Source organism: Melospiza melodia, chromosome 14 (assembly GCF_035770615.1).
Source record: "Melospiza melodia melodia isolate bMelMel2 chromosome 14, bMelMel2.pri, whole genome shotgun sequence".
NCBI classification, from domain to species: Eukaryota; Metazoa; Chordata; class Aves; order Passeriformes; family Passerellidae; genus Melospiza; species Melospiza melodia.
This window is the reverse complement of record NC_086207.1, coordinates 11,423,491-11,438,099: the sequence shown is the minus strand read 5'-3', so window position 1 is coordinate 11,438,099 and position 14,609 is coordinate 11,423,491. Positions and strand designations below refer to the sequence as shown.

At 50.5% G+C, this 14,609-nt stretch overlaps 1 protein-coding gene across 3 annotated transcripts in view; it reads right to left on the bottom strand.

Annotated features, from left to right (window-relative positions):
• Positions 1–14,609, bottom strand: part of JADE2 (jade family PHD finger 2) — a 75,229-nt gene that overhangs the window by 10,259 nt on the left and 50,361 nt on the right. For all 3 annotated transcript variants that reach the window (XM_063168690.1, XM_063168689.1, XM_063168688.1), the window contains 4 exons: positions 11,503–11,670; positions 10,872–10,988; positions 4,906–5,367; positions 474–591 (listed from right to left, as the gene is read on the bottom strand). In XM_063168690.1, the coding sequence (XP_063024760.1) occupies positions 474–591; positions 4,906–5,367; positions 10,872–10,988; positions 11,503–11,670 (865 nt within the window). The remainder of the gene's footprint in view (positions 1–473; positions 592–4,905; positions 5,368–10,871; positions 10,989–11,502; positions 11,671–14,609) is intronic.

Genomic DNA, 14,609 nt, shown 5'->3' with positions numbered 1-14,609 from the left:
AGGGTATGTGAAGCAGGGAGCTGCAGCTGACCAGAGCTAAAGGAGCTGGTCTCCTGGAGCAACAGGCTCCCCACCAGCAGCTTAACCCTTGATTCCTGACAGAATGCTCACAGGCATCTGCAAAGAGCCTGAGGCAGGGCTCCAGCCTGTGCCTGCTGCAGAGCAGCCCTGTGCCCAGGATGTGCCACCTCCTCCCAAGCAGCCCCAGATCACAAAAAGTCACCAAATACTGTCTCAGCACCCCACCTAAGCAAATGCTTGGTCCTGAGTGATTTCTGGGAAGGGGAGGATCAAGAGGGATCTGTGAAGGCAAACAGCTCCAGCACTCCAGTCTGGCTTTATTGAGTGCTTCTGAGTCAATATATGAGCCATGCCAAAATAACACATCAGGGGAGGGGGCAGCTCTGGCTTCCCTGGCACACAATTTGGCTTCAGTGGGAAGCATCTGTGAGAGTGAGTTTTGTGGTACTGACCTGGGTAAAGATCTTTCTCAATCAGCTTCATCTGGAGATGGAAGATCTGCTCCTGCAGTTTACAAATGGTGTGTTTCATTTTCTCCCGTCTTGTCACCATGTAACAGAGATTTCTAACCTACAGAAACACAAGAAACAGTGTCTGGTTTAGGCAGGGTCACAGCAGGTCTCCTCAAGCTGTGTTGCTGCTCCTGCTACCCAGGGAAATCCCCACTCCCTGGGATTCCATCCTTTTCACCTCACCATCATCTCTGCTGCCCTCCTGCCATGGCCCTTTGGGTGAGCCAGGGCTGGCAGAGCAGGCTCTGGACCCAGACTGTGTGGTACATCTGGGAAGAGCCATGCAGTGAATCGTTCCAAGCCCAAACAGCTCTGTCCTGGGATCAGCCAGGAGCCCACGGTGGGCAGGGGAGGCTGGGAAGGAAGATGAGGAAGATGAGGAAGGTGCTGCAGAAGGAGCATTTAACACAGGCATGGACAGGGCCAGCACCAACACCTGAGCACTGTGCTGAGCCCCTGGCCCAGCAGCTGCACCATGCACATTCCTGTTCACACCTGACACGGCCACTGCACAAAAAATGCCAGATTCGATGAAGCAGCTCAGTGCCCCCAGTTCTCATACACAAACTGCACCTTTTGCAAGAGGGACAAACCCTCCTCCCACAGCCAGTGCAGGGGAGGGACTGAGCTGGGATGGGGATGGCAGAGGTTCACAGGACTGCCCTAAAGCAGATCCCAGGGAAAAGCACAGAAAACACAGCAAAATTCCCTGGTGATGCTGCCCCAGGTCAGCAGCTGCAGCAGCTCCCTGCCTCAAACCTGGCCCCTCTGTATGGATATTTACACTTGCTCCACAGCTACCTGCAAATCACCGGTGCATTCTGTCCCAGCTCAAGAACTTTCATTAACCATGGCAGTGAGGCTGGAATAAGATGATCTTTTAAGGTGCCACCCAACCCATTCTGTGATTATCTGAAGCTCTGAACACAAACAGCAAAGCACAAAATATAACAGCTCACGTGAGCCCTGCAGCAGCAGCAGCTAAACCCTGCTGCTGATAAACACCCCCAGCAGCACGAGATGACAGAATTATTGCTGATAACTCCTGGCACTTGATGAGTTTCATGCCTGCCTTTGCCAGCCCCACGTAAGGGTGGCTGGAGAGCCAGGCTCTGGCACTGCTGCCACAATGGACATCAAGGCTTTTGGAGCAAGCAGAGGCTTTCAGCTGCAGAGCATAAAATGCTAATGGCAGCTAACAGGATTTGACAGCATTTACTCAGCTTTTTGATGCTGCCTGTAATAAGGTAAGGGGGAGGTGGCCTGAACAGAGGAACGTGCACATGGGTATGTCCACACCCACGTGTGACCCTGATGTCTTCGATTCCTCCCCTCCTCATGCCCACACCCTTCTCTGCAGAGAGTATTTCCAGGCTTGGGGGACTGTCCCAGTGTGGCCAGGAGCCTCTCACAATGACACAGCAAGCCAGGACATCGTCCCACTCTTACCTTGTATCTGCCACCACAGGCTGTGAGGGCAGCAGGACAACTGCAGGCAACCCCTGCCTCACTTAAGGACAATTTGGGAATGTTTAAGAAAAAAGGAGAAGAAGCTGCTCTTTTTTTGTTGTTGTTGTTGTTGAATCCCCTAGCTGTAAATACAAGGCAGGGAGTTCTATAGCATATTTTACTATGTTCTCTTTTTTTCTTTCTGGATTGGAGAAAACATCAAACTATTTCTTTATAAAGAAAACAACTGCTTCTGGCAACCTGACTCTCCAAGAGTTTGGCCATATCTCTTCCCTATGATTTGATATTCCTGGAAGAAAACATTACTTTAGCTTTGCTTAGAGACTGCTGGTATTTACCCACACTTACACAGCTCAACACCACCCAGTGCTGCTTCCCCAAGCCAAGTTTAGATGCTGGTGTGAAAGCCTGGAAACCACAGCTTTTTGTTAAAGTTAATTTAAACATCCAGTCCTTGGAAAAAGCTTTTTTAAAAAAGGCAAAGAGGGTTAAAAAAAGCCAAAAATAAAATGGGGGGGCTGTATTAGGATTCCCAGGTAATAGCTTTAATTTGCTAACACTGTGAAGTACAGAAATGTCAGGGATTAAGAAATGACAGAGAGAACCACCATCACTATGGCTGTCCCCAAGTCATCTGCTCTCTGCTTTTGCCTCCCCAACTCCTGCACCCCTACACCATGACCAGCCCCAGAATCACTTCTGCCAGATTAATTGCTGAAATTGCTAAAATCCAACATGACATCCTGTAGACACCCTCTGAAAGCCTTCAGAGCCTTCCAGGCTGCTCCTCTCTGATCCCAGTTTGATGTGATTCCTGACTATCTGCAAGTGAGCCAGGGTGGCAGTGACCTGCCAGGTGCAGGATCAGATACCTGGGATGCTTTGCCCACAATTGGATTTAAAGCCCTATCACCCATCTGAGCACTGGACTTTGATCTGGCTGGTGTTTATTGTTCCACTCTTGGAAGCAGAACAAACAAACAGCTCTTCCAGGCACAGGCAGTGAAACCTGGCAGGGAGTTGCTAAGCAGAGGCTGAATGCTGATGGGCACACCCCACAAAGCCTGGAGGCATCTCTGGAACACGAGAAATCTGGTAAAACACGTCGTTTTGACACAAAGAAATCAAAGAGAAGCTGCCGTGAGCAAAGCATGGTACCCAGGCATGCACAGTGGTTCAGTGCAGCTGGAACAGCCAAGCTGGCAACAAAAGGGAGCAGCAAGAGGCAAAGCAGCCTGGTTCAGATTTACAGTATAGAGCAGATGAGGGGGAAAAGTGAGTTGAACTTGTCACCCTTGCATCAGGCAGATGCAGCCTGTTGCTGGAGACCCACTAATGGTGGCACCAGCCCAGCACAACACAGAGATGGAAATGTGGTAAGCAAAGGCAGGAACAAAGGGGGAGCAGACTGGCAAAGGAATGGCAATGATGACCACAGGGATGAAAGCCCACAGAATCACAGAAAATAGACCAACAGGTTCAAATCCAACTATTTCCACACAGAAGAAGCTCTCTGGCTCCAGGATCCACACGGGAGTGGGTGCAGCAGGGCACCAGGGCAGGCTGGCCCAAAGCTGAACCCCCACCTGGACACGGACACAGTGCCCACCCACACTGCCCTTCTCCCCACAGGGTCAGTCATGCTGCAGACCCACAGCAGAGTGAAGGGAGGGCTCAGGGACATGCAGGGCCAGCATCCCCACCACCTTCACCTCCCAGGGAAGGGCATGTCACCTACTGCACCCTCAGCTCAGGAAACCACAGCACCATATCCACCAGGTCAGAACAATGCTGTTCTCCTGCCTTCCTTGCTCCTAGAGGCTCCCTAAGCTGTGAGTGAGGGGTCTAACAGGGACCTGGGCAAGGGCAGTGGATTCACCCCTCTGGCAGGAGCAGAGAGAGGGGACCAGCAGGGCTTGGGTACTAAGCAAAGGAAGTGAAGGAGCCTGGGCTGTGCATGCCAGGCATGTCCCTGTCCCTGTGCCACTGCTGCAGTGTGCTACACCCGTGTGCCTCCCAGCAGCTCCACTGCACCTGTCCCCTCTCTGCCAGCTCACCCCAGGTTCTGTGTGTGCTGCTTCTTCCCCTGTGCCTCTTCCCCTTGCTGCTTCTCACCTTCCAGCTGCTCCTCCTCTCCAGCCTCTGCCCCATCCCTGCTCCTGCCCTCGTGCAGCCGTGACAGCCAAATCCAGAGGCAGCTGCACGGGGTGGCAGCCAGCCCAGCCCAGGGAGCTCTGGCACCACTGGGGCACTGCTGCTCCACCGATGCTCCCTCTCACCCAAAAAGCTGCTGTGGAGGCTGCTGCCTCCTCTGCTCTGGCTGGGAGGATTCCAGGCTGTCCTGCACCACTGGGAGCTGCAGGTGCTGCATCCTCTGCCGGCATCCTCTGGCCTGGCTCTGCCTCTGCTCCCTGAGGAGATGACCCACTTTTGGCTGCAGCAGGGCAGCCATGCCCAGTCCCACTGGCCCTGCCCTCACTCTGCTTTCACTCATCTTTGATGTTTAATGTAAGTAAATAATGATGTGTTCCCAAGCCCTGCTGCTGCAAAGCACCTGAGGGACAACACAGGATAATTTTATGAAACTATTCAGGTATAGTGGACACAAGCTGCAGCATCATCTGCCTCCCACCCACCCAGCCTGCCAAGGCACCTCTAACTGCAGACATTTGTTCTTTTGAACCCCCAGATGAGCCCAACACTAATTTATTCCATCATTGTCAGTGTTTTGGCAGTGATGATGTGCACACACCGAGCACTGCTAAGTTTTTGAATGAAGATGGAAGAACAAAACTGTGAGGGGAGTCAAACTGAGTCGGGGGAGCAGGGATTGTGCTGCCTGTGGGTGCCAGCAGCCCTGATGGGCACAGGGGCACAGCACTGAAGGAGAAGCTGTACTCACCCTCTCCAGGTCTTGCCTGAGGTGCATGAAGAGCTTTAAGCGTCGGTAGAGAACATCCTGCTCCTGCTGAGCCAAGTTGTCCACTTCATCCGTTTTTGGTGTCAGCAGCGGCTTGTTGGAGTTTGCTTTCCTCTTCAGCTTCCAGTACTGGTAGACAAAGTCCACCAGTGATTCACTCAAGTCAAGGTTCTCTGCCACCTCTGAAGGCTTCACGAGCTCATAGAAGTCCTCCTCCAGCTGCTGGAGCTTCTGCTTCCGCAGCGTGACCTTCTCCAAGTCCAGCTGGGCTTGGTCGGGCTCTGTCCGCGCCTCCTCGGGCAACTTGGTGGCACCGGTGCTGTGCTCAAGGCAGAAGGACTTGAACTTCACCTCGTCGTTGTCTGCAAGGATGGTCCTCATGTCCAGGTTGTGGTCGAAGGCGCAGGTGACGTGGAATGCGGTGACACAGGCGGGCATGGAGCACTGCGGCAGAGGGACAGGGCTCAGGGACAGCAATGAGGGGACACCCACCAACACACCAGGTGACACGGGCACGCCACAAACCCAGGGGCAGCACCAGGGTGACACCTGCCATGGAGTGATGGATGCTCCACAACAGGAATTCCTGATGGAGGAACGCCGGTATTGCCCCGGTCACACAGACCCAGGAGCCCAACACCACAAGCACAAGCAGAAGAACCTCAGGGTTCAAGAGGTGGCATTTTCCCACCTAACCTTCTTTAATCCACCTCTGTAAGGGGCCCTGCTCATCCCTCACCTACCACAACCAGAAGCTTCCAATGGTTTTTCTAACAAGACATGTCAAAAGCCAAAGAACAGCTTGTGCCAATGGGATGCTCCAGGACTGTCAGTGGATTTGTCCTGATGGAGAAATGCTCACCTGTATTTCACCCTCAAGCTACTCCCACTCTGTTACCACATCTAAAGCCAGCATGCCATTTTTACTGGAGGCATACAGAACATGGCAAGGTTTAGGAGTGAACATGGGATCTAAGGAGCAGCCAGTGCTCCTAAATGCTTTCCTCCTCAGGAAACTACACAGCCTCTAACTTGCTCCATTTAAAAAAGAAAGAAAAATGTAACTGGAGCAAAACATCAGAAAACGAGTGCTTTAGAACTTGCACATTGGCTACAATGTTGTCAAACTTGCATCAGATCGATTTTTTTAATGATCTTCTGAACTTACCTCAGGCTAAAATTACTTTGGATCCCACAGGACACAAATCTTAGCCTGGTGTCCCACAGAGGAACTCCCACCAGCCAGTGCTGTGCCATGTCCCAGTCAGCACCTTTCCCCCCTCCACTCATTAACTGTTTTTAATGGCTCAGAGTGTCAGGTAATTATTTCAACCATAATCCATAAGAAATCAGTCTATTCCAGCTGCTAATGACCAGTTAAACTGCAATAATTAGACCTTTTAAGTGGGCTATTACTGTAGGCACTACTTTGGGTTAATAGAAGAATTGTTCTTGTGGGGGATGAAGAGGAACTTGTGGCCTGAAGGACCAGGTGGAGGCATGTGAAATTTCCTGAATGTTGATGACAAACCATTTAGTTTTACTGGGGCTCTGCTGCACCTTAAATCTCAAAAATATATTCTGGTAGTAGTTGAGGAACAGAAATTTTACAGCTTTTTATCATCACCCCATCCATCAGCCCTGAATCCTGCTCAGGCACCCGGGGGCCGAACTTTTGACGTTGCTGATTTTAGATATTTTCCTTTGACTTTTTTTATGAGTCTGCTGGCGCTCAAGAAGCCGCCAGGACCAAGAAAAGCTTAGGCAAGCATTGTCCAAATCCTTCACTTCCAGAGCTCTCCAGGCCCTGCTCCAAAGCCTCAGAGAGCAGTGGGAAGAGCTGGATGCAGCTCTGGCTGTACCAGCATGGCTCTGGGCAGCAATGCTGGGCACCAACTCCCACAGGCACCACAAACAAGCGGATTATGAACTCCAACACCACGCTCATCCTGCTTAAAAATGGCCATTTGGTCCTAATTTCAGTCGGAAATTGCTCACAAAAATATCTGGTAACTTGCAAAATCAACTCCTTCAGCTGTGCTGCTGGCACTCGCTTGGAGCCTGGCACTGTGAGGGACCCACAGATGCTCCCTGCGCCAGCCCAGGGCACTCACCACCACAGTGGGCACAAGGTGCCTGCCCTGCCACCCTGCCCTTCCCCTGGGACAAGCCCTGTCACAGCCACACGCAGCTGAAGCACCAGCTCTGCTCCCAAGTATTTATTTTTGGCAGCGAAGGAGGGACAGAGGGAGCCCAGCCTGACTTGCAGCTTCCAGATTTACTCAGGGCAGTCAGTATATCACATGCTGGCTTTTAAAGCACACACAGTGCTGTCCCTTCCCTTCTGTTTCTGCCATCGGTGCTAAAAACAGCATTAACAACACGCCCATGTCTTCTGCCAGGACAGTGTCCTGCTACCAGCAATGACCACCACTCCACCTTAGGAATAAAGCAAATCCAGTGACACTCATCCTGGATCTCTCTACTCCAACAGATGGCAAGCAGCACTTGTCAGAAACTGTGCCCAAAATGCAAACAGAAAATAATTAGGCAGTTCAGCTGACAGGGCAACAAAGAAAGATACCTGGTTGGCTACAGCCACTGAGGGACCCTGGATAAACTAACAATAAAAACATATTGATCCACCCCAGAATGGCGCTGGAACGGAGCCATGTGTGGCAGGAGGGAGGGATCTGCCACACAGAATGAACCAGGCTCAAACACTGGAGCAGTCCCTGCTTCATTATTGATTGTGCTTCATTATCTTACAGCACCTTTCATTCAAGCACTCCAGCACATTTTGCTTATCCAGGCAAATCCATTTCCAAACAAAATTCTGAGAGAGAGAGAGAGAGGGTAAAAACTGCCCCAGAGATTTAACACGGGCTCCTAATTAGTCCTAAAATCATTCTTACTGGGAAGAAATAGAGATGATTTGAGTTGCCAAGGTCACTCAAACAGAAGTTCAGCAGCTTGCAGCGGTGCTCTGCTGCAGTTTGGGGCTGAGGGGAAGGAAGCAGCTCCTCCAACAGACCTGCGAGGGGAGCTCAGGAAGGAAAAATTAATTACCGGTGCTGAACACTGGCCAAGCCATCAGACACAACACTTCTGCATCCTTAAAAATCCACCATGTGATTTTTCGTGACCACAGATGGTCTGGAGCCTGGCAGAGCTTCTCAGCTAAAAATGGCAATTTCAGCCTCAGACTCCTTGGGGGATGAGGGGCAGAGGGTGGATGGGGCTGGGGCAGCACACCCTGCTCTTATCCCTGGTGCCACGTGCTGCCTTTCCAGGACTACAGGCACAAGACAGCTTTGGGAACCACCAGTTGTCCCAGGGGATGAGCACCAGGGGCACTGCTTGCCTAATGGGAGGGGGTGGCAGTGGGCAGAGAAGTGATGATGAACGGGGGAGTGATGAAGGACATTTCCAAGGGCTTTTTCTCCAAAAAGTGACAGCAAAAAGAAAGTTGGAAGATGATGACTTCTTTGGAGAAGCTTGCCAACAACCAAGAGAGCCCTGGCATTCTGTGCTGCCTCGGTGAGCTCCTCCAGTCACTCTGACAAGCAAGGAGGAGTCCCAAAAAAGCATGGTCAGGACTCAGGCTGCACCAGAGCCTGGCTCCTGGCACTCTCTTTTCCATCTCAGAAATGCAAAGAAGAAAATTCCTCCTGCATTCTGAGCTCTCTGGCATCTCCTGATGTCTGACCACAAGAACCACCATGAAGTAATGACTTCCCCTGAGCAGGACTCAGGCAAGGGGTGTCTCCAGAGCTGCATCCCTGCACAGCAGCCAGTTCTTTAGGCTCAGTCACAATCACACTGAGCTGCACTGGGCTCACAGCTCTGTACCAGAGAGCAGGGGCTGAGTCACATGCAGCAGCAAGGGCACAGGCATGGACAGCAGCAGGGAGCCCTTTCTCAGGCTCCTCTGAGTTTCTTTTCCTTTTGATGGTCAAATTTGGATGGGGGAAAACACCTCCACACACAGAGGTCCTCACAAAGGCTTGTCCTGTTTGTCTCTGCAAATGTGGCTGAGGTGGGTGTTTTCTCAAGCTGCAGTGCTGCCTCTGAGATGCCCTGCTTGGATGACAGTCTTCTACTCCTCCAGCCTGCCTCCCAGACTTCACCTTCACAAAACCCTCTTGGCCACCTGGAAAAGCCTCTCCTGGAAGCAGCTTCCATCTTTCCACAGACCGGCCCACCTGCAGCACCTGACTGCTGCTGCCAGGAACAAACACCCACCCAAAAAATGCTTTTGCAGAAAACAACATCCTCCTTTCAGAGCCGGGTCACAAACCCAAAATGCTGACAAGGGTAGATCCCACCTGTATAAACAGGCACTAGCAAAAATATGCTCCATAAAATATGCTCCACAAAATATGCTCCATAAACATAAGCTTTCAAAACAGAGCTCTGTACCATGGATGAGTACAGAGCGTATTTATTTACCTAGGGGTGTTAATTTACCCCATAAATCCTTACATAAAGGCACTGCCTGCTTTTTTGTCACTTCTCCCCCTTTTCCTTGAAGCAAAACCATCCTGCACACGGCAGGGTGGCCTTGGCAAATGCCCCAGTGGCAATCTCATGAAAACTTACAAACCATGAGCTGCCAGCACATGAGGCAGCAAGGCTCCTGTTCTGTCTCAGGTGACCTTTAATGCAAATCCATTCAGCTCTCAGGATCTCACAGCTCCCATGTCACGACAGCACTAAGAGGATGAAGCCTGAGAGACACTGAATTCTTTTTGATGCTGCCAAGCCTGTTTGCTTCCTTCCCTGCCCCTCTGTTCTTTGAAAGCAGTTGCCATTCTGACACAGTATCTCCATCTGGCAGGGTGAATAAGCACCCAGAGCCATCAAAAAAAAATGAGTCAATGCGACAGATTTAAAGAAGTATTGTGAGATTTCATTTCAAACTACGGGGATTACTTTTAAATAGCTGCCTTTAAGGTATTAAAGCCAAGATGACAGCACAAACACAGCTCAGCACTGCAGGGCTCCTATATCTGCTGTCCTTCTGCCACCAGCCAGCAGCTCCTGGTCCATGGTCACTGCTGCAAACACTGACTTCCACCTGAAGCTCCTGCTGAGGTACCAGAGCTGATACCTTGGGGTCAGGACACATCCCTACACTTCTCTCAATTTTTCAAAGCTTAATGGCTGCTCTCTGGGACCACCAAGACATCCCACTGGGCAAGCAGGGGGAAGGAGAGGCAATCATAGGGTTCAGCAGGGCTCCCCAAATGCCCTCACACCAAGAGTGCTGCACCATGGATGGGAGCTCCTGCTCTGCTCCCCAAGAATAGAGATCATGGTCTGGGAGGCTATGTCCCACTTCTGCAATAGAAAAGCCTGGAGAACCCTGCTTTCCATCTGAAAACTGAATTTCTGCTTCCCCTGTTGTGGACAAGGCAGGCAATCAGGTATCTGCAGTGGTTTGTTTAGTTGTGGCACATCAGAAAATGTGGAAATGTAACACATGTAAGTACTTTATTTGCCCAGCCAGGAGGTCAGTGAGGAGTATCCAACCCTGGTGCACCCTGATATCCCCACAACTGAAAGGCTGACCCCCTGAGGTTTGTGAAATACTTGTGTTATGAATCCCATGAGCATCTCACTTTCCTGGCAGCCTCACAAAGCCCTTCTCCTGGAGGTTTCTGATCTAAATCAAGGTCATTTGCAGTCCCAGTAATTAGTGTCACTACAGCAACACCACTGTGTTATGCAAATAAAGTTAATCTAGGTTTCTAGCACTCAGTGCATTAAATGATTGCAAACAACATCTGATGATGCCTGACAGGCTCTTGTCATTAGGTTTACTCAGAACAGAAATAAGAGTCATTCAGACCTTGTCCTTCAGCATCTCAAGACTCTCCAGTGTCTTGACTGTAACACAGGTACAACCCCAGAGCTCTGAGCTTCTCCTGTGCCAAGTTACATACCTGGATGCATGTCCCAGTGCACTCCTTGCAGAGGCTGCAGGACAAAGCCCACCTGCTTGCTGGGATATGTGAGATCTTCGTAATGGGTTCCATTTTTTCAGGACATCCAATGCTAACCTGGCCACAAGACAGAACACAAGTTGTAAATACTGGATATGGTCCAAAATCTCCTACAAGGGGGTGTCTGTGGCAGTCTGAATGAGGGATGGATTATATTTCTTATTCTTCGGGGTCAGCTGTAATTTGGAAAAAACCCAAACCCCCCAAAACCAGAAACAAATCTGGATGACAAAGAAAGAAAAATTTATGTTGCCTTTTCCTCTGCCAGAATTCCTCATCTGAGGTGTATCTCAGATGGGCACATGAAATTAGCTTTACTCTGCTCAAAGGTATGCCCCTCCCTCTGTGGCCTTGCAGCCCAATTCTCTGCCCTCCTTTAATTAGCAGCTCCTTGGCTGCTAATTAAACACATGATAACTGCCCTGTGCCCTGTGTTGTGACTCCGGCACAGCCAAACCGCATTTGTAATTTACACATTTGTTATTTACACAGCTAAAGAAGCCCCTGGGCCAAGACCTGAGAGCTCCCTGAGCCCACCCAGGTGCCAGGAGGAGACTGGCAAAGCCCTTACTTCAGGTATCCATAAGGCACAGCTAACGTGGACCCATTTCGTCCCGCTGCGGGTGGGCTTCAGCGCTCCGCCCCTCTTGGGGCACAGCAGACACTTGGGCTGGACACCGAGGGCACAGGTCCTGCACAGCCAGCTGCCAATGGGCACCTTCAGGATGCCATAGCACGCCTGTGGGGACAGGAGGGACAGGGTTAATCCGGCAGCCCAGGATGAACATCCTCCCAAACCTCCTCCCTCCCACCTTTCTCCTGCTGCATCCCAACAAACAGCAGACAGGGAGCTGAAGTTCTTCCTTACCACCTTCCCTGTTTCCACATGGATGCTCCTGCTGGATCAGTGTGTCCTGGGTGTTAATCAAAAGCTAAGTATAAAAATGTGCTGTGCACCATGCCAAGCACAACCTGGCTCCAGGCTGGGGGTGGGCAGAGCCCCCACCACAGACATCTGCCTATGTCCTGCCTGTTCCTGACCCATGATGACTGGGAAAAGTCAGAAATGCTGTGCACAGAAATCTTCTGAGGTCACTGAGGGCTGAAAAGCCACAAGCCCATGATTGAGAAAGTTGACCACACTGGTTAGAGACCCAGCACAGCCCAAAGGGGAAGCAAAAATAAATAAGGAAAGGCAAAAAGGGGAAGTCAATAGTAATGAATGTAAATGAGATGGGAGGAACCAAAAAGGATAATAAATCTTAAGGATGACATATCTAAAGGGGGCACAGACAAGTCTCCAGCCAAGACAGTGAGAACTGAAGCACTTGGGCTCCCTGGAGCTCCCTGACCTGCTGTGGTAATGGAGGACACCAAGAAGCCAAAGTGCTTCATAAATATTTCTCTTCAGTGCTTGGGGAAGAGCCAAATGATAAGCTATATCACATAATGATAAATACTTCCCACTTTCACCATGATTTATGACTGTATTAAACAGCTACTGCTAAAACTAGACAGTTTTTAACTGGCAGGTCCTGATAACTCACACTTAAAGGGTTTTCAGAGGGCGACACTGCCTTGGGCACTAACACAGGGCTGTGGCCCTATTTAAAGCGAGGGGATGTAATTAATTCTACATCTGGCTGCTCTGACATCCCTGCAGAAGGCAAGCAGCCAGGGCTGACAAGGACCCCCAGCACTGGTAGCTGTAAATTGAGCCCAGGCATTCCTCATCTCCACTTCTTGAAGTTTACCCCCAAAAAGAGCAGAGCAGCTTTTTGTCCTGCTGCTGAAGGTCACTGTCACAGCAAGTACCAGTGCTGTGGGTGGGGACAGGAACAGAGGGGGCACATGGAGATGTGTGAGCTTGGCAAAAGTACATCATCAGTCTCTACTGGCCCAGAAGACTACAACATGACTTGAGGTTGCCCCAAATCACAAACTGATAGTGGTTTCCAAGTGGAAAAAGCCATTTTGTGAACAGATTATTGGGATAACAAGGAATTAAGAGAGGAATATTATTGCTGTGAGTCTATGTGGTTCAAAGAGACTTTGTGTTTCACAGTGCCTCCAAATCTGATAGATAAATAATTTCTGGAACACAGTTTTATAAAATCTGATTTATTACCAGGCAGGAATCAGCCTGGTATGTACTAGCAGCAGAATGAACTGGCAGACTCATCTCCAAACCCAGGGGAAAGCAGGAATTATGACCATCTCTAGCAGACTCATGGATCTTGGTTATTTATTTCCACTGATTTTAGAGTAGCTGAAGGTGCAATCCTGCTCCCGAGAAGCAAATACAGGTCTTCTGTCCCAGACAAGGAGCAGCTCTAGAAACAAGGTGCATTATCAGCTAAATACACACTCCCAAGTCCAGCAGCAGGCAGAAGGTGCTCCAGAAATATGAAGCCAGAGGAATGCTGAACAGGAGCAGCACAGCTATTTTTATTGCTGCATCTATTTGGGGTGCAACATCACTGAGAACGAGATGTCAAAAAACCAGGGAGGATGCCAAGCCCTAGACAAGCTTGGTGTGGTCCATGGAACAGAGGGTGGGCTCAGCCATGCGCCACACCAGGGAAAGGGAATTCAGTGATGACAGGCCCATGGCATGGTGGCTGGAAACTGGAGGTGGCTCATTCCCATGCTAAACACAAGTGTGATGTTGTCACTGGGAGAGCAATGAACTGTGATTTAGCAGTGGGGGGCACGGCTCCACCTCGCTGACAATTTTAAAAGGACAACTGCACGTGCTTTCCAAAAGCTTCACTTCATAGGAATTAATTAATAGCAAGCCTCATGGCCTGTGCTATGCAGAGGAAGGGAGTACAAAGATATCACCAGGTACCATAAGCCACACTGTGTGCCCTGAGCCCTTCCCAGTGGGGTGCAGGAGGACAAGGCAGGGCTCTGGTGAAGCCCATGGCACCAGCACCCATATGCCCACAGGAAAGCATCATTCCCAGCAGGTTTTGGACGTGGTGCTGGCAAAGGCATGGTTCAGGTTAGATAACCACGGTGCCATCTAACACCCTGCACTGTGGCTCTGCACTTCGTGGCTTAGGGTGTAAATCGGGGCAGAGATTAAATCACAGGCAGCTTATGGGCTGGCACAGGGCTTAGGGCTGCACTTTGCTCCCTGAAAACAACTGAAAATCCCTCTTTTCTTTCACCAGCCTCGAAGCCCAGGCTGCTGTGTCCCCTTCTGCAGCACTGGGGCTGCTGCTTCAAGTGGAGCCCACACGGTGCCACAGCTGCTCCTGAGTCCCTGCTGTGGCTCATGCAGCTCACAGCCTGACACTGCCACCTGGGCTTGTTAAAAAAGAACCCAAGACAAAAAAATACCTCGAACCCAACCCTGAATCATTCTGGTATTTTGTGGAATCTGATTCACTGATGGAAACCATTCAAAACACCCACCACCCGCAACTATAGATATCTCCAGTGCTCTCCCACCTCCAGGAAGCACTGATGGAAAAGCTGCCCAAAAGATGAGCAAATGGCTCTCTTTAGAACTAAAAAACCCAAAACTGTTCACACAGAGGGTGAAGCCCAGGTGCTGCTGCTGCCATCCCAGCACCACACAGCTTCCCCTTGAAGCACAACCAGTAAAACCTCCCTGGGTCCACAGAGACCCAGGAGACCCTCACGTGGCTGCCTTCCCCTTGTCAAGGT